The sequence below is a fragment of the Oenanthe melanoleuca genome, chromosome 10 (genome assembly GCF_029582105.1).
Source record: "Oenanthe melanoleuca isolate GR-GAL-2019-014 chromosome 10, OMel1.0, whole genome shotgun sequence".
NCBI lineage: Eukaryota > Metazoa > Chordata > Aves > Passeriformes > Muscicapidae > Oenanthe > Oenanthe melanoleuca.
The window spans coordinates 1,304,587-1,330,173 of record NC_079344.1 but is presented as its reverse complement, the minus strand read 5'-3'; the positions used below and the strand labels follow the sequence as shown (position 1 = coordinate 1,330,173).

The window sequence follows — 25,587 nt, the reverse complement described above, 5'->3', positions numbered from 1 at the left end:
TGAAATTAGGATTGGAAATACCCTGGAAAATGATTTTTGGGTACATCAGCAATAATTCTTTCTATTTTTATTTGCACCCCCTAATCATAAAATAAATGCAGAAATTGAATTTTGTTAATATTTTCTGTGGGTCCTTAAGTTCTGACAAAGAATCTGTTTTAATTCAATTTATTGGTGTAGCTGGAAATCCCCATAGGGCTGGCAGATAATCAGAGAAAATCCTGATTTTCCATGAAAATTCTGAATATTGGTGATAATCTTAATTAATCCCATTGAAAGAAAATGGGAAAATGGATAAATTCAAGGTTGGGCTCAAGGCTGGACTTAATTTTGGAGCTGAATGATTCTGTTAAATTCCCATTTCTAATTAATTTTTCTGCTGTATCAAAGCCTTCAGTGTGTATATTTGATATCAAAAATAAAGATCCAAACCCTGATAAATGGTTCCCTTGTAAATCCATTTTTGATCCCTCGTTTTCCATATGAAAAATCGGTTTTACATAAAATCTAGGAGGTAAAATTCATTTTTCTGTGAAATTTGATATTGCACATCCTCACAGAAGGAATTTTCTGTAATTTCAAATTATTCAATTTTTTTTCCTCACCCAGGGCTTACCATGTCCGTAGTGGAAAAATCCTGGCAGTGAAGGTAAGAAATTCCAGATATTTCCTTTTTTCCCTGTTTATATGTAATTCACATTTTATATTTTAAATTTTAAATTTTATGGTTTATATTTTATATTGTATATTTCATATTTTATATTTTATATTTTTATATTTTATATTTTATATTTTATATTTTATATTTTATATTTTATATTTTATATTTTATATTTTTATTGTATATTATCTATGGTATCTTTTTGTACATTATACATTTGGTTTATTTTTCATTTTAACACAGTTCCAGCCCATGCTGGAAACTGTCACTTCATGAATCCCTGGGAAGTTTTTTTACCCATATAAAATAAATTTGGAAATTTCATACAAAAGGAGATGATAAATTCAGGTTAAGGTGAGATATAAATAGTTTTTTTCCTCTTTTTGTGCTGTGAATAAATAAGATTCCACATTTCCAGGTGGAATAAAACAATAAAATAATTCTGCTAATTAATTTTGGGCTGAAATAATTTTGGAATTCTTCTATCTGTGCCCTTCCCTTGTTGTCCTGACCCTGGAAATGAAAATTTCTGTTTTCCCACATTTTCCTCATTATTTTGGGATGTTTGTAATTAGTGTTAATGCAAATGAGCCCCAGATCTTTCCCCATTCCAGGCCTGGATTTTGGGATATTTTAAAATCCCTGTGAGAGAAATTCCTCTTTGGGAAGAAATAGAAAGAATATTTTGAATAATTGGAAGAAATTGAGATAAAATTTTAATTTAAACCACAAACAAGATGGAATTCTGGTTCTGCTCACACACCTGGTGGGATCCCAGCAGGTGAATTCCTTCAGATTTTCACACTGGAAAAAAAATGGAAGTGAATATTGGCAAATGATGATTGATCTGGAGCAGTGTGTTAAACATTCCTTGTGTTCCACTTAAAATTGAGTTCAGATTTTAGAAATAACCCTGCAGCCAGCTCTGGGCACTTTATTGGTTTTTGGTGCTGTGTTTGGAAATGTTCTGTGCTGTTCTGTCAGCATTATTCCTCTCAGAGTTATTCTGCTGGGGCTGAAAATTGAATATATTTTGCTTCCCTTTAGCTTAAAAATTACTTAAATAAAAATACTTAAATACTTAAAAATACTTCAAGTATTAAATTGTGAAGTGATAGGTGAGCCTGGCTCAAAGCACTGAGTCCAGCTTGGTTTGCAAAACAAAAATTAAATTGGGAAACAAAAACAATTAATAATTTGAATTTTGAGTTTTGAGTTTTGAGTTAATTCTTCTGTGTTCAGTTTGATTCTCAGTGCTCTGCCCTGGAAATCCTGGGAATTTGGAACTCCAGCCCCACTTTGGGTGCTGCTGAGGGCAGGGATTTTGGGATAAGGGATGGAGGGACAGCACACAGGGAGAGGCTTCAGAAAAATTGAGATTTAGGTGAATTTTGAGAAAGAATTCCAGAGAATTCCAGCTGGGACACTGGAGCTGTCACTGAGCTTTGATTTCCCATCCAACCCAAATCATCCCAAGATTATCCATCCATCCATCCTTTCATTTCTATTTCCTCCCCTGATAAAATATTCTCCCCACCTGTTTTTCTCTTTTTTTTTTTTTTTTTTTTTGTTTTCCCACAGTGATCATTATTCCATGGATCTGCAGGATTTTTATTATTTTATTTTGAATAATTCACTCTGTGTGTGTCTGTCTTTCAGGTCATACCCTTGGATATAACACTGGAGCTCCAGAAGCAAATCATGTCAGAGTTGGAAATTCTTTACAAGGTGAGTGGATTTTACCTTTGGAATTCTTCTTGCTTCAATTTTTTTGACACCAGATTTTAAAACAGCCTCGTGGCTTTTTTTGTTGTTTTTTTTTTCTCTCTTTCCCCAGTGTGACTCCTCGTATATCATAGGATTTTATGGTGCTTTTTTTGTAGAAAACAGGATTTCATTGTGTACAGAGTTCATGGATGGTGAGTAATGGATCCACTTTAATTAAGTAATTAAAATAAAAAGATTTGGGGTTTTATTTTAGGATTAAATACAATGGTAAGACTAAAAAATGTGAAATATTAATAACATTGCAGGTAGTTAAAAAAAAAAAAACAGAGCAGGTTGGGGTGGGGATTGAGGGACATTCTACATTTTCCCTGTGTGGAACTTCACTTACTTTTTATGGAAAATGTAAATAGAAGAGAAATAAGCCCAGCCTTCATTTGTGGTTGGATATTTGTGCAATCTGACAGAGCAGCTGTTCCTCACTGCAGAGCTGTGAGAGCCAAACCAGATTTCCTTCCAGGAAATCCATTAACCCAAAGTCCTGCCTGCCTGGAAATGCTCTCCTCATTACCAGGCAAGGAGTTGTTTTCCAGCCCAGCTGTTTCCCAGCTCTGCTGATTTTTTTTTTTATTTTTATTTTTATTTTTATTTTTATTTTTATTTTTATTTTTATTTTTGGGCCCCCACATGAATTCTGCACCCAAAACCATCCCCAGCTTTGCAGAGGTTTGGGGATTTTGGGGATCCAGCATTCCATGGGATCCAGCATTCCATGGGATCCAGCATTTCCTGGGATCCAGCATTCCATGGGATCCAGCATTTTATAGGATCCAGCATTTCCTGGGATCCAGCATTCCATGGGATCCAGCATTTTATAGGATCCAGCATTCCATGGGATCCAGCATTTCCTTGGGATCCAGCATTTCCTTGGGATCCAGCATTCCATGGGATCCAGCATTTCCTGGGATCCAGCATTCCATGGGATCCAGCATTTTATAGGATCCAGCATTCCATGGGATCCAGCATTTCCTGGGATCCAGCATTCCATGGGATCCAGCATTCCATGGGATCCAGCATTTCCTGGGATCCAGCATTCCATGGGATCCAGCATTTTATAGGATCCAGCATTCCATGGGATCCAGCATTTCCTGGGATCCAGCATTTTATAGGATCCAGCATTTCCTGGGATCCAGCATTTTATAGGATCCAGCATTCCATGGGATCCAGCATTCCATGGGATCCAGCATTTTATAGGATCCAGCATTTCCTGGGATCCAGCATTCCATGGGATCCAGCATTCCATGGGATCCAGCATTTTATAGGATCCAGCATTTTATAGGATCCAGCATTCCATGGGATCCAGCATTCCATGGGATCCAGCATTTTATAGGATCCAGCATTCCATGGGATCCAGCATTTACTGGGATCCAGCATTCCATGGGATCCAGCATTCCATGGGATCCAGCATTTCCTGGGATCCAGCATTCCATGGGATCCAGCATTCCATGGGATCCAGCATTCCATGATATCCAGCATTCCATGGGATCCAGCATTCCATGGGATCCAGCATTCCATGGGATCCAGCATTCCTTGGGTTCCAGCATTCCATGGGATCCAGCATTTCCTGGGATCCAGTATTCCATGGGATCCAGCATTTACTGGGATCCAGCATTCCATGGGATCCAGCATTCCATGGGATCCAGCATTTTATAGGATCCAGCATTTTATAGGATCCAGCATTCCATGGGATCCAGCATTTCCACAAAGCTTCACTCAAGTTTGGCATGAAAATGGAAAAGATCTCCCAAATAATTCCATTTGTGGCAGGGAAAAAATCCCCAAATTTGTGAAACATCACTGAGCAGCTTCTTCCTTTCCGATGGGTAAAACCCTTCAGGGTTTAAAGGTACATTTTGTTTTTTGTCTGTTAAAATAATATTATTATTTTTATTTCTTCATTTTTACTCTTCTCCCTCCTCCCAGTGATGGCCTCACACCAATTCTACTTTTCTCTCACATTCTTTGCATGAAAAAAATATTTTGTCCAATATTTTATTTAAAAAACCCCAAAACCCACCAATTAAATTCTTCCTTTCTCATGGATAAAACCCTTCAGGTTTAAAGGTGCATTTAGTTTTCTCCCTGTTAAAATCATGTTATTTCTTTTATTTCTTCCTTTTTACATTTCCCAGTGATGTCTTCACCCCATTTCTACAGCAGCTTTTGGGGACAAGACTTGGGAAACTTTAAAATCTTCTTTTTTGGGATGATTTTTTCCTTCCCAAGAGTTTGGAGTTCTTTAATGTTGATATTCTGTGGCTGGGAGGCCACAGATAAATTTCATTTTCTTGCTGCTGTTCTTTGTATATGAATGGTACAAACAAAAAATCAGGGGTGGAATAAAGAGAGCCCTGAGTCTGCAGATTTTGGGGTTTTTTAAGGTCACTCCTTCCTGGCACAGTTCTTGCTCTGTCATTGATGGTTTTTATTTTTATTAATAACCAAGGAAAAGCTTTGGGGTTTCAGATCTGGGGCACAGTTTCATGTTCCCCCCCTGTTTGTCCCTGCAGGGGGATCTCTGGATGTTTACAGGAAAATCCCAGAGCACGTCCTTGGAAGGATAGCAGTGGCTGTGAGTATTTTTATTGTTGTTTTCTCTCTTTTCATGTGAAAAAATCTGATTTTTTTTTGGTGCAAAATATAAGTGTATGTTAGAGGGATGAGCAGGAAGCAGCAGTGGGGTTTCTGTTTGGGTTTGTGATGAGCAGTGATTTCCATCCCACAGCATTTCTGTTTCCTTTTAAAACTGGGATTAATCATAACCCAGTGTGCACAACACCAGCTGAAAGATAATTTATTGATTCTTGATTCAGTGAAGGAATGGAGTTCCAATAACTTGGAATCAGAAGACAAAGTGAGTTTGGGGATAAAAAAAAAAACCTCCAAAAACCCAAAATATCCCAGCCCAGCCTCCTCTCTCTCTCTGCCTGCAATTTCTTTGTCCATTTATTTAAATTATTTGCCAGGAGTGTTCACTGGGATGCTGGTCCTTCCTCTCTGCTGCTCCTGCAGAGCTCAGGGATTCTGGGATTAGGGAAAACTTCCTTAGGAATGACCAGCACAACCCCTGGAGGTTTATGGGATGCTGGGAGGGATGGGAATTCTGTCCTGGGAGGGAAAGGTGGGAGCTGGGAATGTCCAGCCTGGAGAGGAGAAGGTTCCAAGGAGAGCTCAGAGCTCCAGGAGAGGATTTGGGATGGAGGGACAGCACACAGGGAATGGAAAAATGGAGATTTGGATGGACTGGGGAAGGAATTGTTCCCTTCCCAGGGAGGGGCTGGGCTGGAATTCCCAGCAGGGTTTTTAATCAGCTTCATTTATTTCATTATTTGTCTCATCAAACCCCTCCTGCTGTCTGTGGGGGTTCAGGAGCCCTGAATTCCCTCTGATTCCCATCCTGGCTCTGTCCAGAGGGTTTTTCCAAGCTTGGAGGATGAAGTTGGTTCCTGCCTCCAAAATGCAGAGGCAGAGGAGGTTTTCTGTGTTCTGCTCCAGGCTGGAAGGAGGATGAAGTTTTTCCCTTGGCACAAACCCCTCTCACACCTGAGCAGCCCCAGGGAAGGGTTAATTGGGGTCATTTTTGGGGCTGTGCTGGCAGAAGAACCCTCAGATCTCCTGGGTTTGCTCTGGAAGTGTCACCAGTGGGGTCCTTAAAGCTCATCCTTGGGGCTCTGCAGCCTTCAGCTGCCCAAAATTCACTGGCCACGACTGGAAATTACAGACCAAGAGGAAAAAAATGTAAAAGTTCCAAAAATCCATCCCTGCCCCCAGCTGAGCACAGGGTAATGACCAATGTCTCAGTGGATCTCACCAGGGAGGGAGACACTGCAAAACAATTGCTAAATAAAAGGAATACTTTGATAGCTGAAGCACTTTAAAGCATAACAAAGTTATTCTATCATGTGCCATTTAATTAAGTGCTGCCTTTTCACATTCATTATACATCAAGCTGACAATTTAAATCCTTTAATCCAGCACAGGCAGCTATTTAGTCTCTGTTCATTGTAATTCACAGCTCTCCTTTCCTCTTAATTTGTGTGGCCTGCCCAGGGTGATGAACATCCATCCCTCTCTGATGCTGTTCTTCACATCTGCTCATTATGTACCTGCAGTTCCTGCTGCAATTCTGAGAGCTTTTCACCCACTGCAGAGGAGAACCTTTCATCTCCTCTCCCCTCTGCAGTTGCTCACACAATCCCCATTTCTTCCTTCTGGATTTACTCACAGAATCCCCATTTTTTCCCTCTGGATTTGCTCACAGAATCCCCATTTTTTTCCTCTGGATTTACTCACACAATCCCCATTTTCCCCCTCTAGATTTACTCACACAATCCCCATTTTCCCCCTCTAGATTTACTCACACAATCCCCATTTTTCTCCTCTAGATTTACTCACACAATCCCCATTTTTCCCCTCTAGATTTACTCACACAATCCCCATTTTTCCCCTCTGGATTTACTCACAGTATCCCCATTTTTCCCTCTCTGGAGTTGCTCACAGTATCCCCATTTTTTCCCCATGGAAGTTTCTCACAGTATCTCCATTTTTCCCCCCTCTGGATTTACTCACAGAATCCCCATTTTTTCCCCAGGGAAGTTACTCACAGTATCCCCATTTTCCCCTCTGGATTTACTCACAGTATCCCCATTTTTCTCCTCTGGATTTACTCACAGTATCCCCATTTTTCCCTCTCTGGAGTTGCTCACAGTATCCCCATTTTCCCCTCTGGATTTACTCACAGTATCCCATTTTTCTCCTCTTGATTTATTCACAGAATCCCCATTTTTCCCCTCTGGATTTACTCACACAATCCCCATTTTCCCCCTCTAGATTTACTCACACAATTCCCATTTTCCCCCTCTAGATTTACTCACACAATCCCCATTTTTCCCCTCTGGATTTGCTCACAGTATCCCCATTTTTTCCCCATGGAAGTTTCTCACAGTATCTCCATTTTTCCCCCCTCTGGATTTACTCACAGTATCCCCATTTTTCCCCCTTTGGATTTGCTCACAGAATCCCCATTTTTTCCCCATGGAAGTTTCTCACAGAATCCCCATTTTGCTGCTGAGGATGAGGATGGTTTGATAAGCCTGGGCAGGAATTCCTTCTCCTCTTCCTCAGCTCACTCATGATTTAATCCATCCACACCTTGGATTTGTGTCTCCCCATCCTCCCACAGGTGTTCTCCTCCAATTTTCCTCTCATCCCTAATTCTGGTGCTCCAGATGAGAAATTTGGAAATTTCAGGTTGGAAAATCCCTGCCAGAAGCACAGAAATCCCAAAGTTGGGATGGAGGGAATGTCTACATGTGCTGCATCTTCTTCCTCTGGAAATGGTTTCACCCCAAAACTTCCAACAAAAAATAAAAAAATAAAAAAAATCCAGGAAAAATTTGGAAGCTGCAGGTTTTGTGTGGCACTGCCCTCCCTGCCAGGATTTGGGAAATCCCAAAGTTTCCCAAAAATCCAGGGGGGATTTTGGTGTCTGTCAGCACAAAGGGACCTTTCTGTGAAGGGCTGAAGCATCTTTTAGAGGAAAATCAGATTTGGGGAGCCCCAGAGTGATGCTGTGGTCAGTCCTGCTGTGGGTTGGGGTGTAAAATCCTCTCTCTCCCTATTTTCTCCCCAATTTTTCCCCATTTCTCCCCCATTTTTCCCCATTTCTTCCCCATTTCTCCCCCACTACTCTCCCATTCTCCCCCCATTTTCCCCCCATTTCTCCCCCATTTCTTCCTCAATTTTTTCCCCATTTGCCCCCTATTTCTCCCCCATTTCTCCCCATTTCCCCCCCATTTTTCTCCCCCCTTTTTCCCCCATTTCTCCCCCATTTTTCCCAATTTCTCCCCTATTTCTCCCTCATTTCCCTCCCATTTCTCCCCCATTTCTCCCCCATTACTCCATTTTCCCCCATTTCTCCCCATTTTTTTCCCATTTTCTCCCCGATTTTCCCCCATTTCTTCTTCAATTTTTCCCCATTTCCCCCCTATTTCTCCCTCATTTGCCCCCCATTTCTCCCCATTTTCTCCCCCATTTCTCCCCCATTTCTCCCTCATTTTCCCCCATTTCTCCCCATTTTTTCCCCATTTTCTCCCCCATTTTCCCCCCATTTCTTCTTCAATTTTTCCCCATTTCCCCCCTATTTCTGCCCCATTTTCCCCCCATTTTTCTCCCCTGTTCCCACCCATTTTCCCCCCATTTCTTCCTCATTTTCCCCCTATTTTTCCCCCATTTCCCCCTTCTCATTGTGCAGTGCTGCTGGAGCCTCTGAAGGATTTGCACTTGAGCTGTCAGCCCAGTGAGGGATTGGCAGCACTGGAAGCTTTTTTGTGTCAAGGCTTTGTCAAGGCATTGTTGTCAAAGCTCCTTCCCTGAATACCAATAATTCCTGCTCCAGCTTCAGCAAAAGATTCTCCTTCCACTTTTAGAGGAGTGTTTAATGCTGAGAGGCATTAAATATTTATATATATTGTGTAGCTATTAGTATTATATATCTGTTATTATATTTTAGCATATTGTAATATATTATATATACTATATTCTATATTATTATCTGTTATTATATTATATATAATATATAACATTATATATTTTATATTTTATTATGTATTATATATCATATATTATGTTGTGTTTTATATATAATATATAATATACAATATATAATATATAATATACAATATATAATATACAATATACAATATAAATATACAATATGTAATATATAATATATAATATATAAGATATAATATATAATATAGTATATAGTATATAGTATATAGTATATAGTATATAGTATATAGTATATAGTATATAGTATATAGTATATAGTATATAGTATATAGTATATAGTATGTATATTCTATTACATATTATATATACTTATAAATATAATATTTAATGTTAATATAGGGAGAGTGAATAACAAGGTGAGTCCAGAATTACAGAATTATTTGAGCAGATTTCCAGCCCAGAAGAAAAGGAAAAACTTTTTTTATTCCTTTGTACACCCAGAGAACCTGAAGGGAGAATTTGGATAATTCCCTCCCTGTTTACCCAGCACATGGTCCATAATAAAGATGTTTAAAAAATGTTTTTTAAGAGTTGTATTTATTTTTAGGAATTATATTTTATTGTATTTACTTGTAGGAATTGTGTTTTAGGAATGTTTTATTTACTTTGTAGGAATTGTGGTTTAAGAGTTGTGTTTAATTTTGGGAATTGTATTTTAGGAGTGGTATTTAATTTTGGGAATTGTGTTTTAGGAATGTTTTATTTACTTAGTAGGAATTTGTGGTTTGAAAGTTGTATTTCATTTTGGGAATTGAATTTCCATTTCCATTCCATCCTTTGGCCTTGGTGATTTTTACCACCCCAGCACAGGTGAATTCAGTGTGAGCTCAACTTGGGTCCTGGCAATAAATGAATTTTAACACTAATAATTTGTGTGTTAATCAAGGACCTGCTGCAGGTTTTTAGCAGGGGTGGGATCTCCCCTTTTTGTGCTCCTGGTTTCTCTGCTCTCAGCTGAAATTTGGAATTTTTCCTATCAGAAATCCCTAAAATGTGATTTATTTTAAACTTTTTTTTTCCTTTTACCTGAAGGTTGTGAAAGGCCTGACCTATTTATGGAGCTTGAAGATTTTACACAGAGGTGAGTGACAGATTTTTCTGTTTTCCAGTGAAATTTTAACATCACTTTTTACCAAAACCAAGCAAAAAACCTGCTTGGAGTCCAGTGGGGTGATGCAGAATGAATCTGGAATTGTGCTGTTTATTCTCTTTCCTGCAGCTCATTTGGGATGGATTTTTTCTAAACTTCTCATTTATTCCTTGTTTTTTCCTCTTGAATTTTCTTCAAAATGTGTCCATTTGGAAAAATTAATTCAGATCCACCAGAAGTTCAAAAATCAACGTGGAAAATTTTATTCTCTTCCCTGCAGCGTATTTGGGATTTTTTTTTTGGTTTTTCAGAATTTCCACAGAATGGGTAAAGCAGTCCCAGGGAAAATCAGGAATTCCAAGGAAAAGGGTGAAGAATTTCCAGGGCAGAGCAGAATCAGGAATTTCCAAGGAAAGGGTGAAGAATTCCCAGGGAAAATCAGGCATTCCAAGGAAAGGGTGAAGAATTCCCAGGGAAAATCAGGAATTTCCATGGAAAGGGTGAAGCAGTCCCAGGGAAAATTGGGGATTTCCAAGGAAAGGGTGAAGAATTCCCAGGGCAGAGCAGGAAATTCCTGAATTTCCAAGGAAATGGTGAAAAATTTCCAGGGCAGAGCAGAATCAGAAATTTCCAAGGAAAGGGTGAAGAATTCCCAGGGAAATCAGGAATTTCTATGGAAAGGATGCAACAGTCCCAGGGAAAATTAGGAATTTTCGAGGAAAGGGTGAAGCAGTGCCAGGGCAGAGCAGAATCAGGAATTTCCAAGGAAAGGGGTGAAGAGTTCCCAGGGAAAATCAGAATTTCCAAGGAAAGGGGTGAAGAGTTCCCAGGGAAAATCAGGAATTCCTATGGAAGAGGTGAAGAATTCCCAGGGAAAACCAGGATTTCCAAGGAAGGGGTGAAGAATTCCCAGGGAAAATTTCCATGGAAGGGGTGAAGAATTCCCAGGGAAAACCAGGATTTCCAAGGAAGGGGTGAAGAATTCCCAGGGAAAGTTTCCAAGGAAGGGGTGAAGAATTCCCAGGGAAAACCAGGAATTTTTGAGGAAAGGGTGCAGCAGTCCCAGGGTAGAACAGAATCAGGAATTTCCAAGGAAAGGGGTGAAGAGTTCTCAGGGAAAATCAGGATTTCCAAGGAGGGGGTAGAGCAGTCCCAGGGAAAACCAGGATTTCCAAGGAAGGGATTGCAGCAGTCCCAGGAAATCCAGGATTTCCAAGGAGGGGGTGCAGCAGTCCCCAAGGAAGGGATTGCAGCAGTCCCAGGAAAACCAGGATTTCCAAGGAAGGGATTGCAGCAGTCCCAGGGAAATCCAGGATTTCCAAGGAAGGGATTGCAGCAGTCCCCAAGGAGGGGGTGCAGCAGTCCCAGGGAAATCCAGGATTTCCAAGGTAGGGATTGCAGCAGTCCCAGGAAAACCAGGATTTCCAAGGAGGGATTGCAGCAGTCCCAGGGAAATCCAGGATTTCCAAGGAGGGGGTGCAGCAGTCCCAGGGAAAACCAGGAATTTCTATGGAAAGGATGCAGCAGTCCCAGGGCAGAGCAGCAGTGAGAGGAGAAGGAGCACACCCCAGCAGAGCCCTCCCTGCCGATCAGACACCCCGAGCTCAGCCGAGGAGGTGCCAGCCGAGCAGGAGAGCTGAGCTGTGCCAGCGCTGCCATCAAACAGCAGCACATCAACACCTCTCCCTGCTGCAGCTCCCTGTGCTCTGATCCCACATCAGAAATACAAAGGGCAACGAGAAATTAACTCCGAGTTAGCAATTAAACAAGTCTGATCATGTACAGAGTTTGTCTTGACACAAAGAATCTGTTAAGTTCAAGAATAACTATAGAGAGTGTGTGTTTTATCTGCTGGGGTTGGTTTTGTTCACACCTCAGGGAAGGGAGTGCAGGAAATCAGTGTTACCCACCTGTGTGTGACTGGGCTGGGCTGGGAGTGCTGAGCTTCTTGATACACTCCATATACTCTGTATATTCCATCTATTAGATGTATTATATATTATATATATATAAATATAAAAATATAAAAAATATATAAATATTATATATTTTATGTATTATATATTCTGTATATTTTATATATTTTTTATATTTTATAGAGTATATATTGTGTATATTGTATAAAGAGTATATATTATGTATATTATACATATATTGTATTTTATATATATTTTATATATAATATATTTTATATATTATATATAATATATAAAATATATATTGTATATACTGTATATATTATACATTTTATATGTTATATATTGTATTTATTGTATATATTATATATGTTATATATATTATATATATTGTGTCTATTGTATATATTATGTATATTGTATATATTCTATATTTTAGATATTGTATATTGTATATATTTTATCTATTATATATTATATATATTGTATATATAATACACACAATATATTGTATAGATTGTGTATATTATATATTTTATGTATTTCATATATTGTATATATAAGATATACTTTATATAATATATATATATTATATCTTGTATATATATAATATATATTGTACATATTATATATATATTTTTATTTCTTTCATGGTTGGGGCACCTGATTTCCTGGTAAAGTTTTAAATTGAAGTTCTGCAGGTGCTGCTGGTTTGACTGGGGGAGGTCTGTGCATCTCCCAGCCCATCAGAAATCCAGGATCTCCTCCCTCTCCCCTTTGTTCTGCAGGAACGTTCCCATTTCTCACCTGTGCTTCTTTGCTGAGTTTTTCAGCAGAGCTGCAGTTCTGGCTCTCCTGTTTGTACCTCAGCTTTAGCCCAGACCCAGCCCAGGAGTGTTTTGGGATGTGTCCTGGGATGGTGGAGCTCAGGGTGGGTTTGGGTCTGTCCCAGCCCAGCCATGGCAGGTTCTGTGTTCCCAGCTTTATTTATGTCTGTATGGAAAGCTGAGCACAGCCTTGCCCACTCATGGACCACTTAAGGCTTATTTAAAAAAAATAATGATCCTGGCCTCTGCCAAACCACGTTGCTGCCTTCCTTGAACCTGCCCTGCTGCTTTTTGCTGTTTTTAAAAGCCAGGAGAAGTCAAGAGACAGCTTTTAAAGCATCTCAGGGCTTTTTTTTATTTCATTTTTTTCCTCTTTCCTTTTTTCTCTCCCTCACACAATCACAAATCTGTTTGCTTTTCAATGCCAAAGCAGCAGGTGAAATGCTTGGTGTTGAAAAAGCTGAGGCTCTGCTGGTTCTATTTACTGGTGAGTGAGAGCTTGGGGGTCCTGTTTGTTTGCAGAGAGGTGAAACCACTCAGGCAGCTCCATCACCAGGAGAACTTGCTCATCCCCTAATGATGCTTCATAGAAACCATTTGTATTAAGCAAGGCCTGGTAATGGGAGCATAATGACCCCTTTTGGCTCTTGTTTAAATTCTTGCACTTCTCAACACTAATATTAATCACAAGCAGATGGTGCAGAACATTATTTATGCACACTCCTTTCCCAAACCCCCCCCCAAAAAAATAAAAATATTTAACCCATGAAGTGAAGTGGGTGGTGAAACCAAAAGGCTGATTTGCTGATGAGCTGATTTCCCTCCCTGCTCTCAGATTCAGATATTTTGTGCAGGGCTGTCACTTCATTTTTCATTTTTTATTTTTTTTTTTTAGGAAATGAACAAAAGCATTGGGATGCACAGCAAATATTTGATTAAATTCCCTGATTTTGTGGTGCTGTTGCATTCTGCTGGAAGGGCAGCTTGGATTTGCTCTTAATGGGCCAATTAGCCAGTGCTTCCTTAATTTTGGGAATTTCTGTGTTTGCAGCTTTGTTTGGGGGAGGATTTTGGGATCCTTTTTGTTACAGAACTGGTTGTGCTCAGTTTTCCCTCCAAGCTGGGAACAGATGGACATCCTGGAGTAGGAGCATTCCCTGGAACAGGAGCATTCCCAGGAATAGAACATTCCCGGGAATGTGAGATTCCCTGGAATAGGAAGATTCCCTGGAATGTGAGATTCCCTGGAATGTGAGATTCCCTGGAATAGGAACATTCCCTGGAATAGGAACATTCCCTGGAATATGAGAATTCCCTGAAATAGGAACATTCCTTGGAATCTGAGATTCCCTGGAATTTGAACATTCTCTGAAATAGGATCATTCCCTGGAATAGAAACATTCTCTGAAATAGGAACATTCCCTGGAGCAGGAACATTCCCTGGAATGTGAGCATTCCCTGGAGCATGAACATTCCCTGGAACATGAGCATTCCCTGAAATAGGAACATTCCCTGGAATGTGAGATTCCCTGGAATATGGACATTTCCTGGAACATGAACATTCCCTGGAACATGAGCATTCCCTGGAACTTGAACATTCCCTGGAACAGGAACATTCCCTGGAACATGAGAATTCCTTGAAATATGAGCATTCCCTGGAATAGGAACATTCCCTGGAATGTGAACATTCCCTAGAACTGGAACATCCCTGGAAAGTCCCCAGAGTCCCTCAGCTCCAGAGGAGCCACAGCTCCCAGAAAAGTTCAGCAGATTGAATTCCTGAAGATGGAGATCAGCAAACACAAACCTCTGCATGCTCAGGATTTGGCTTTTTGGGGGAAAATGACAGAATGTACAGAAGTGACAGTGCAGCAGTGCTTTAAAAAATCCTGATCCAGCTGGGGGAGGCAGGGCTGGTGTTCAATGTGGGTTTTCACAAATACAGGCAGAGCTTTTAACTGAGATTTCTCCATTTCTCAGTTCACGTGCACTGCATGTTCAGCCCATCTGGATTTTATTTTAGTGCACCAACTTTGGCATCAGAAGCAGTCAGGCTGTTTGCACTGATACTCTGCTTTTGGGGTGGGCACTGATGGTTTATTTAGGGAATTCATCTCTTTTTCAGGTTGATTTTCCAGTTAAAATCCTGTGAGTTCTGTTCCATCAGTTCACTTGCACTGGATGTTCATTTTATTCCCATCTTGATTTTATTTTAGTGCACCAACTTTGGCATCAGGGGTATTCAGCATCAGGATTTTGCACTGATTTTGGGATGGGCATTGATGGTTTATTTATGGAATTCATCTTTTTTTCAGACTAATTTTCCAGTTAAAATCCCTGTGAGCTCTGTTCAATCAGTTCACTTGCACTGGATGTTCAGCAATTTATTCCCATCTGGATTTTATTTTAGTGCACCAGCTTTGGCATCAGGGGCAGTCAGCAGCAGGATTTTGCACTGATTTTGGGATGGACATTTGTGGTTTATTTATGGAATTCATCTCTTTTTCAGGCTGATTTTCCAATTTGTTAAAATCCTGTGAGCTCTGTTCCATCACTGCACTTGCACTGGATGTTCAGTTTGTTCCCATCTTGATTTTATTTTAGTGCACCAACTTTGGCATCAGGGGAACTCAACATCAGAATATTTGCACTGGTTTTGGGGTGGACATTGATGGTTTATTTATGGAATTCCATCTTTTTTTTTAGGTTGATTTTTCCAGTTTGTTAAAATCCTGTGAGTTCTGTTCCATCAGTTCACATGCACTGGATGTTCAGCCCATCTTGTTTTTATTTTAGTGCACCAACTTTGGCATCAGGGGAATTCAGCATCAGGATTTTGCACTGATTTTGGGATGGGAATTGATGGTTTATTTATGGAATTCATCTTTTTTTCAGACTGATTTTCCAGTTAAAATCCCTGTGAGCTCTGTTCAATCAGTTCACTTGCACTGGATGTTGAGTTTGTTCCCATCTTGATTTTATTTTATTTTTACAGCAACTTTCCCTGACATCAAGCAGTCAGCATCAGGCTGTTTGCACTGATACTCTGGTTTTGGGATGGACATTGATGGTTTATTTATGGAATTCCATCTTTCAGGCTGATTTTCCAATTTGTTAAAATCCCTGTGATTTCTGTTCCTGTCCCTCAGTGCACTTGGTGTCTGTTCCAGATTTGTGTCACCTGCAGGTTTAATAATGTGGATTTTTAGTATTTTTCAAAGTCATCTGTGTAAACACCAAAAAATATCTGTATAAAGAGGATGTATTTTTTTTATTTTTTAAATATATGGAGTTTTATCTCTGCTGCTGACTTACAGACCACTGCATTTGTAATAGATATTTGTAATATTTCCTCTCAAAAGCCACCACCACACCCTGGGCTTTGGGGTTTTCCTGAGCTGGATTTTGATGTGGCTCCCTTCCAGCTGAGAATATTCTGTATTTCTGTATAAATGGTATTTATATTACCCAGGATAAGATGGATAATCCAGTTTTTCCCCCAAACAGATGTGAAACCATCCAATATGCTGGTGAACACCAGGGGCCAGGTGAAGCTCTGTGACTTTGGGGTCAGCACCCAGGTAAACCCCCCTTTACATCCCCCCATTTTTATTTTTTTTTTTTTTTTTTTTTTTTGGTCTCAAAATCACCTGGCATCCCCACAGCCAAGCTCTGCTGGGACACCTCTTTCATTTTTAATCTCTGGGTGATTTTTCCTTCATCTGAATATGATTGTTCATTGTTTAATGCCAGTAAAAACTGCTGATATTGTAATTACTACTCACAAATAGAAACTTCATTGAGATGCAGCTTTGATCTGGGAGCCTTTTGCCCAGACAAAAGGGAGGGCAGAGCAAGGGACGTGTCTGGGGAGCCCAACTGGCCCACAATAAAAAATTAATATTGGCAGCAACAATGGTGCTGGGCTCTGACAATGTGCAGCCCCAATTTTAATTAATTTCCATTTTGGGCCTCCCTGGAGGAGCTCTGTGCTGCTGACCCACCAGCTCTGTGTGCTGGGATTTCAATTTCTGCACCTTTTCCTCCCAGCCCAGCACCAGCCCCAAAGAGAAGGTCAGCCTGGTATTATGGGCTGGCAGGCTCTCTTGTCCCTCCTGTATTTAAGGGATGAATTGGGGTTTTATTCACAGCTGAGGAATGGGAGAGCTCAATCCCACTTCCTCCTAATTCACTTTTTTTTTTTTTTTTTTTTTTTTTTTTTTTCCTGTCACCACAATTGTTTAAGGTTATCATAAACAATTATCTTAATTCCATAAACTGGAATGCAGATTCCCCAACCCAGATTTAATAATAATTTTTAATGCCTTGGCAGATAAATCCCTTTTTTTTTTTTTTTTTTTTTCCCCCCATCATTTTTAGTTGATTTATAGGGATGATGGTTGTGGGTTAAATGAGGAATAATTGCCCATTTTATTTCCACATTATCTTTATGTTGTTCTAACAGACTGTTTTGTCTCCTAGCTGGTGAATTCCATAGCCAAGACTTATGTTGGAACAAATGCTTACATGGCAGTAAGTGGATTTATGCAGGAATTACATTAAAATTGAATTATTTCTCCTCACTCCTTTTCTGGTTGAATGCAGGTTTTATCCTAAATTAATTCTCTAAATCTCCATCTCTTCCATCCCCACCTTCATTCCATGGGACAACTCTGCTTTGTGCTGAAAGGGAGGAAGAATATTGAAAAAAAAGTGGGTTTTTAAATTTATTTTCAGTTGGTTTTGCTGCTTTGTGACAACAGGGAGCAGAGAGACATTAAAAAAAATCCAATTTTTCCCTCAGAGAATTGACAGCCCCAACCCATCCATGTTTTGGGGGTTGAGTTGAGGGAAGAATTTGCACCTGAGCAGATTTCCCCTGGAAATGTGAAGCCAAAACCATTGGGATGAATAAATTCAGGGCATTAAAATACAAATTTTTTAGTTCAGATTGCAGGAAATCATCCATACTTTCACTTTTCTCTCCAAATTCTGGTCAGTTTTTGTTAACACGATTTTGTTCTGTTCCTGTGCATTAAAACCCCAAAATTCACTTTGTTTTTTAGATTTTTTAAGGATTTTTTTAAGATTTTCTTTTTAATTGGGGCAGAGTTTGGGTTCAGAGCTGCCAAACCTGAGAGGGAATTTCACAAACCAGAGTGGATTTTGTGTCAGATCCACTGGATCCTTCCCAATTCTCCAATCCAGTGAAATTCATTTTTTCATTTTCTTCATTTCTTTATTTTTTCATTTCTTCATTTCTTCATTTCTTCATTTCTTCATTTCATTTGCAGTAAAATTTTTAAGCCACTTTACGAACTTTTCTTTTTATCCATTAAAATGATTTTTTTAATCCACTTCAAGAACTTTTCTTTTTATCCATTAAAATGATTTCAGCTGCCTGCTCCTACCACTGCTGAGACAAGAATCTCTCAGCTGCTTTAAAATAAAAATATAAAAAATAAAAATACAAAGAGCACCAAGTGGTTGGTGCTGGTGTTTTTCAAAGCCCAGGGAAGGGGAGGGAGAAATCCATGACCTTTAATCGCTTTCAGGGTTTGTTTTTTTATTTTATTTTCTTGTCTTCTGCCCTTTTATTTGCTAAGTGCTTTTCCACTCGAGGTGAGCTCATTGTGTGGCTTCTGAAAAGCTCCAGTCACCATCCTGGAAGGACTTGGGCTGTCCTGTGTCACCAGAAAAAAAATATTTATTTTTAAATAAAATAGAATTTAGATTTAAAAATGTATTTATGGATAAAAGCAAAAATAAAGAATATAAAATTTTATATATATATATATAGAAATATATAAAATATTCTATATATAAAATATTCTATATATAAAATATTCTGTATATAAAATATTTAAGTATATATAAAATATATAAAATATATAAAATATTCTATATATAAATATTTAAATATAAATATATATAATATTATAAATAGAAATATTAATATATAAAAATATATAAATATTCTATATATAAATATTAATATAAAATATTATCTATAAATATTAAAATATGTAAATATATAAAATATTAAATTATTAATATATAGTATAAAAATACTATATATAAATATTAACTATATAAAATATATAGAATATTCTGTATATATTAATATATATAAATATTCTATTTTCTGTATTAAAATTTGTTAGTACAAAAATTATATCAGTATAAAAATTATGTCAGTATAAAAATTATATCAGTATAAAAAATTATCCCAAATTTTCCTGAAATTTCCCGAATTCTCCCAAATTTTCCTGAATTTTCCCGAATTTTCCCAAATTTTCCCAAATTTTCCTGTATTTTTTGGTGTCTCTCTGACCCCAGAGCTGCTTTTGGGAACCAAAAACCACCCAGATGTTCAAAACTTCCCAAATTCAGGAATTCTTCAGGGAAATTCAGGAAAATTCAAGAAAATTTGGGAGAATTCAGGAAAATTCAGGAAAAATTTGGGAAAATTCAGGAAAATTTGGGAGAATTCAGGAAAATTCAGGAAAAATTTGGGAAAATTCAGGAAAATTTGGGAAAATTTAGAAAAATTCAGGAAAATTTGGTAAAATTCGGGAAAATTTGGGAAAATTCAGGAAAAATTCAGGAAAATTTGGGAAAATTCAGGAAAATTTGGGAGAATTCAGGAAAATTCAGGAAAAATTTGGGAAAATTCAGGAAAAATTTGGGAAAATTCAGGAAAATTTGGGAGAATTCAGGAAAATTCAGGAAAAATTTGGGAAAATTCAGGAAAATTTGGGAGAATTCAGGAAAATTCGGGAAAATTCAGGAAAATTCGGGAGAATTCAGAAAAATTCAGGAAAATTTGGGAGAATTCAGGAAAATTCAGGGAAAATTCAGAAAAATTTGGGAGAATTCTGGGAAATTCAGGAAAATCTCTGCCCATGCCCCTTGCAAGGTTGGCCTTGGGTTTGTGTTTTTTAATGCAAGGAAAAAGCCCAAAAGCACCAAGGTCAAGTTGAGAAAATTGAATTTTTTTTCTCCCCTCCCCAAATTAAGGAAAGAAAAAAAAAAATAAAAATTCCCAGTGTGGAGCTCAGAGGTTGGGGAATAATTCCAGTTGAAAAGCAAAATTCCTGATGCAGAAAATCATCACACAGTGATAATTTTATTGAATTTATTTCTTCATTTTGGGGCTTTTTGACCTGTAGGAAAATAAGTAAATATAAAAATAACTAAATAACTAAATAAATAAATAAAACCTTTTCTCCCAAGCATAAATAACAGGTTAAATGAATGAATGAATGAATGAATGAATGAATGAATGAATGAATAAATAAAACCTTTTTTCCCAACTATAAATAACAGGTTAAATAAATAAATAAATAGATAAATAAATAAATAAATAAATAAAACTGTTCTCCCAACTATAAAGAATAAATAAATTAATAAATAGATAAATAAATAAATAGATAAAACCTGTTTTCCCAACTATAAATAACAGGTTAAATAAATTAAATAAATAAAAATAAATAAATAAATAAATAAATAAATAAAACCTGTTCTCCCAACTATAAAGAATAAATAAATAAATAAATAAATAGATAAATAAATAAATAGATAAAACCTGTTCTCCCAACTATAAATAACAGGTTAAATAAATAAATAAATAAAATTACATAAATAAAATAAAATAAATAAATAAATAAATAAATAACTGTTCTCCCAGCTATAAATAACAGGTTTCATTCCTCCTGAAATGGAAAAAAAAATCTGTAAAAAATAAATTATCTGCTCCTTTTGAGTTGATTCTGGTTTGGTTTTTTTAATTTTTTTTTTCCCCCTGGAGCAATTTTTTTGCAGAATGTGTGGCTGCAAAGCTCAGAAGTTTTGGTTTGTTTTTTTTTTCCCTCTGTTTATTTTATTTATTTTTTTTTTTTCACCCCCCCAGCCTGAGAGGATTTCAGGAGAGCAGTATGGGATCCACTCAGATGTTTGGAGTTTGGGCATTTCCTTCATGGAGGTAAGCAGAGAGATCTCAAAAACCAAAATTCACACCCAAAATAACATCAGAATAATTTAATTGAACCTTTATTTATTCTGTAACTTCCCTGTATATTCATTTATTTCACCTGTTGCTGCCTTTGGCTGTGTTTAGGATGGGATTGTTCATTTGGGTTTGTTTGGTTTGGTTTTTTTTGTTTTTGTTTTGGGGTTTTTTTTTGGGATTTTTTTTTTTTCTGTTTGTTCTCCCTCACTTCCCAGGGATTCCTCCTGAGCCAGATGTGCAGGGGGCAGTTTTGGGGTTTTTGTTAATGGCTTTGGCAGCTGCTCCTCTGAGCCTCAGCCTGATTGAAGTGCTCTGAGTGATGGCAAATGATGAAAACAAGGACAGAGCCTTGGGAAAAAAAAAAAAAAAACCAAAAAACTCAAAAAAGGTGAAAAAGGAGCCACTCAAGGTCACTGCCATTAAAGTGACACCTCACTGGGGACTGCTCAAAAGGGAATTTGGTGTTAAAATCAGCAGAGTCCTGCTCCAGCCCCACACCTTGCTGTTCATTTCAAAGGAATTCTTAATTTCCAAAGGAATTTCTACTGGGATGGAGCCAGCAGGGCTCTGCTGCTGGGGAGGTGTCAGGAAATTTCTCATTTTTTTAATTCTGAGCTCCTTCAAACATCTGGAATTTCTCACAGCAAGGCTGGGTGTGGTGAGAAGTGGGAGGTTTGTTTGAGGAAACTGCCCCAAAAAAGTTGGTGGGAGAAGGGAAAGTCTGGGATGGGAGAAATTATTGTGTTCCCTTTGAGGGAAGAGAGGTCTGAGGGTGCTCAGTCATCCCTTCAGAAATAAAAACATAAATTAAAAATGGAATTAAAATAGAATAAGATTAGGATACATCTATATTATTATTATTATTATTATTATTATTATTATTATTATTATTATTATTATTATTATTATTATTATTATTATATTTTTTGTCTCTTCATTTTTTGGAGTTTGCCTTTCTTCCTTCAGCAATTTTTCTGAAGGGAGTGGAGCTGAATCCACAAGCTGGAAATGTTTGAAATGTTCCATCACAAACAGTTTGTGTGTTTCCAGGAGGTTTTCCCTGTTTTATTTTATTTTAAGTGCTGTTGGCTTGACAGAACAAATTCAATTTCAGCCTGTGCCACTGCTGTCACTACACTGAGCACTGTGTCAGCATTTTTATTCTCAGAGTTGTTTTTTTGGGGGGTTTATAAATCATAAAACCCATTTCCTGTCTCCAAGAGCATGGAGGAGAAATTAAATTAATTTAATTAAATTACCCAATATTTAAATTGCCAATAATATTATTCTCCAATATTAGTCTAATCCTTCCTTCAGTGCCTTTTATCCACAAATAAACTTTAAAACACCCAAGGGAGGATCAAACCCACTGACTGGGGTTTAAGGGCTGGGTCTCACCCAGAGTTGGGGTTGTATTTAAATTCAGGGAGTGAAAACAATTTTTAATGTCCCAACCTGAGTCAATTTTGGGAGTAGAAACTCATGTACTTGTCTTTTTGCTCCTCCTTCTATCTCCTGGTCTCTACTTTCCACTTGGAAAATGAGATTTTCTTACAGAGATGTTATCTGATATATAATATTTTAAAAGAGGGGGAAAAGGGGAAATGGAAAAATCCATTTTTTTTGTTGGTGTTGTTGCAGTGAGCTCACCTTGGTGCTGTCAGGACTGTAGTGTGTGGTGTTGTGGTTTGGTGACAGTGTTCAACCAGCCAAAAAACAAAAAAAAAAATCAGAAATCCAAGGAGCTGTCACGTGCACAACCCAAATCCTTTTTATTGAGGAATATTCCTGCAGCACCAACCATCCCAAGCAGGATGCTGCACTTCACAAATTCCTTCCTGGGGGTGAAAAAAGATTTTTTCCTGATTTCTGTTTGGATTCTCTCTTCCCTGGAGCTGTCTGGGGGGGTTTCCCACCCATGGGGTTTGCTCATACTTGGACTTGATGCTCTTCAAGGACAAAGAATTCAGTGATTAGAGGTGGTGAAGGAAAAACCTCAAACCCAAATCTTGCTGATTTTTTGTAATGATCTGGAAGGAACAACCTCAGGTTGTCCCAGTGGAGGAAAAACAGCCTTTTCCTTTGGGATTAAGGAAAGAAATGATATAAAAATCCATTTTTAACCTAAATCCTAAATAGGATTTTAGGGTGATTTAACCCCTGCTGCACCGGGCTGGAGGCTGAGACCAGCAGCAGATTGGAGATGAGGTGCAATAAAGTGAATTTTAGGCACAGTTTGCACAGGGTGAGACCTCCCTGGATCAGGGTGGATCAGCAACTGCTGCTGTGGGCAGGGAAATAAATAATCCAAATAAATAATCCAAATAAATAATCCAGGGAGAAAGCAGGGAGCAGGCAGGCTGGGGGGAGGGGGGAGGTCAGCTGGGGGTGCTGGGGATGGCTGCTTTATAGAATAGATTTATTATATTTTTTATTATTTATTTATTTATTTAATATATTTTTATCTATTAGATATTAGATACCAGATATTAGATGCCATATATTATATAGTATGTATTATATAGTATATAATATACACTATATAATAAATAAAATATAATATATAGTATATAATATATAATATATATGTATATATATAATATAATATATATATTATATATATATAATGTATAATATACTATATATAATCGTATAAATAATATTATATATTGTATATTATATGTTGTATATTATATGTTGCATATTATATATTGTACAAAATATATATTATATACAATACATTATGTCATATATTACTATATATCATATTTTATATATTAGATATTAGATACCATATATTAGATACAATATATATTTATATAGTGTGTAGATAATACACAATATATATCTCAATATTTTTATGTATAAGTCAGGGTAGGGAGGACTGAGAGGACAATTGAGGGGAGACATCAGGGTGTTTGGGATGTGTATTTTCTATAATATATTTATAATTTATATATTTAAATATTTATTTCTTACATTGTATATAATATATGATGCATATATATATTATATATTATATATTATATATTATATATTATATATTATATATTATATATTATATATTATATATTGTATATTATATCTAATACAATAAATAAAATAAAATATACTGTAAATAGAAAATATACTATATATATAATAAATAAAATATATATTAATTATAAACCATTCCAAGGTTCCCTCCCTCCATTGGATGGAACAGGAACCAATGGGATTGTTTCCAATTCTTGCTCTGTAATTGCTTCTACTTTTTAAAAATTGGAGCAAAAATAAATTTATTCACTTCACGAAATTCATAACAAATATTAATAATTTTATTAATAGCAAAACTATTTTAAATTTAATTATTTTAAGCAAACAGCCAGGCTGAAGGCTCTGTGCTCCATCACATGAACCCTCCTGGAGCATTTTTGGGAATTTTGGTTTTTTCTGGAAAATTCTGGTCCCTGTGCCAGGATTTGTGGCAGAAATGTGAGTTGAACCTGCAGCCCTGAGCCACCACTGCCAGAATTTATATTTCAAAAGAAATCCAAATAAAACGAATTATCTTTAATTAAGGCGAATTAACCTTCGATTTTTTTTTTTATTTATTTTGATTTTTAACTCATCTGCTCAAGGCAGGGAAAGTCCCAAAGGTTATTTTGGGGCATTTTTCTGGTGCTGTAATAACCTTCCCCCCTGCAGATCTGGCACTTCATCCTTCTCTGCTGCCCCTCAGACATTAAAAATTGAAGATTTTCTCACTCCCAGGCCTTGCAAAGCTTTTTTCTTAAACCCCAGACACTCTGGAGGGCAGCTGCAAACTGCAGGCAGAAGATTAAATTAATTTGTAACTCTTTCAATTATTTATTTAATTCTTATTTATTTTTTTATTTTTATTTTATTTTATTCAATTTTATTCAATTTTATTCTATTCTATTCTATTCTATTCTATTCTATTCTATTCTATTCTATTCTATTCTATTCCATTGTATTTTATTTTATTTTATTTTATTTTATTTTATTTTATTTTATTTTATTTTATTTTATTTTATTTTATTTTATTTTATTTTATTTTATTCTATTCCATTCCATTCCATTCCATTCCATTCCATTTTAATTCTATTCTATTCTATTCTATTCTATTCTATTCTATTCTATTCTATTCTATTCTATTCTATTCTATTCTATTCTATTCTATTCTATTCTAGTAATTTCATTCTATTCTTTTTTATCTTTTTATCTTTATCTATTTGGAGGCATCATTGAGGCAGTGATTGCTTTTCTTTAATAAGTTAATTAATTAATTAATATTTGGAGTAATCATTGAGGCAGTAATTGTTTTTTCTTAAATAAATAAGTAAAAAAGTTAAATAAATAAGTAAATAAATAAATATTTGGAGCCATCATTGGGGCAGTGATTGTTTTTCTTTAATCAGTTAATTAATTAATTAATTACTATTTGGAGTAATCATTGAGGCAGTGATTGTTTTTCTTTAATAAATAAATAAATGAATTAATAATAATAATAATAATAATAATAATAATAATAATAATAATAATAATAATAATAATAATAATAATAATAGTCAGAAGGATTCTGTGTGCACAGAACCATCATCTGCTTTTTCTGTCTGGAGTTTTTCACTATTAAAAACCAGAATTTATTTTATTTGGGCATTTCTGGGTTTATTTCTATTTATTTAATTCTCTTACAACAGAATTTCTCTGGGAATGTTTGG

General features: G+C 36.7%; 1 protein-coding gene across 1 annotated transcript in view; it reads left to right on the top strand.

Annotated features, from left to right (window-relative positions):
- Window positions 1-25,587, top strand: part of MAP2K5 (mitogen-activated protein kinase kinase 5) — a 117,313-nt gene that overhangs the window by 41,968 nt on the left and 49,758 nt on the right. The window contains exons 9-16 of the mRNA XM_056499794.1: window positions 610-649; window positions 2,321-2,389; window positions 2,499-2,580; window positions 4,957-5,018; window positions 10,052-10,100; window positions 16,360-16,433; window positions 17,335-17,385; window positions 20,765-20,836. Coding sequence (XP_056355769.1) covers window positions 610-649; window positions 2,321-2,389; window positions 2,499-2,580; window positions 4,957-5,018; window positions 10,052-10,100; window positions 16,360-16,433; window positions 17,335-17,385; window positions 20,765-20,836 — 499 coding nt within the window. The remainder of the gene's footprint in view (window positions 1-609; window positions 650-2,320; window positions 2,390-2,498; window positions 2,581-4,956; window positions 5,019-10,051; window positions 10,101-16,359; window positions 16,434-17,334; window positions 17,386-20,764; window positions 20,837-25,587) is intronic.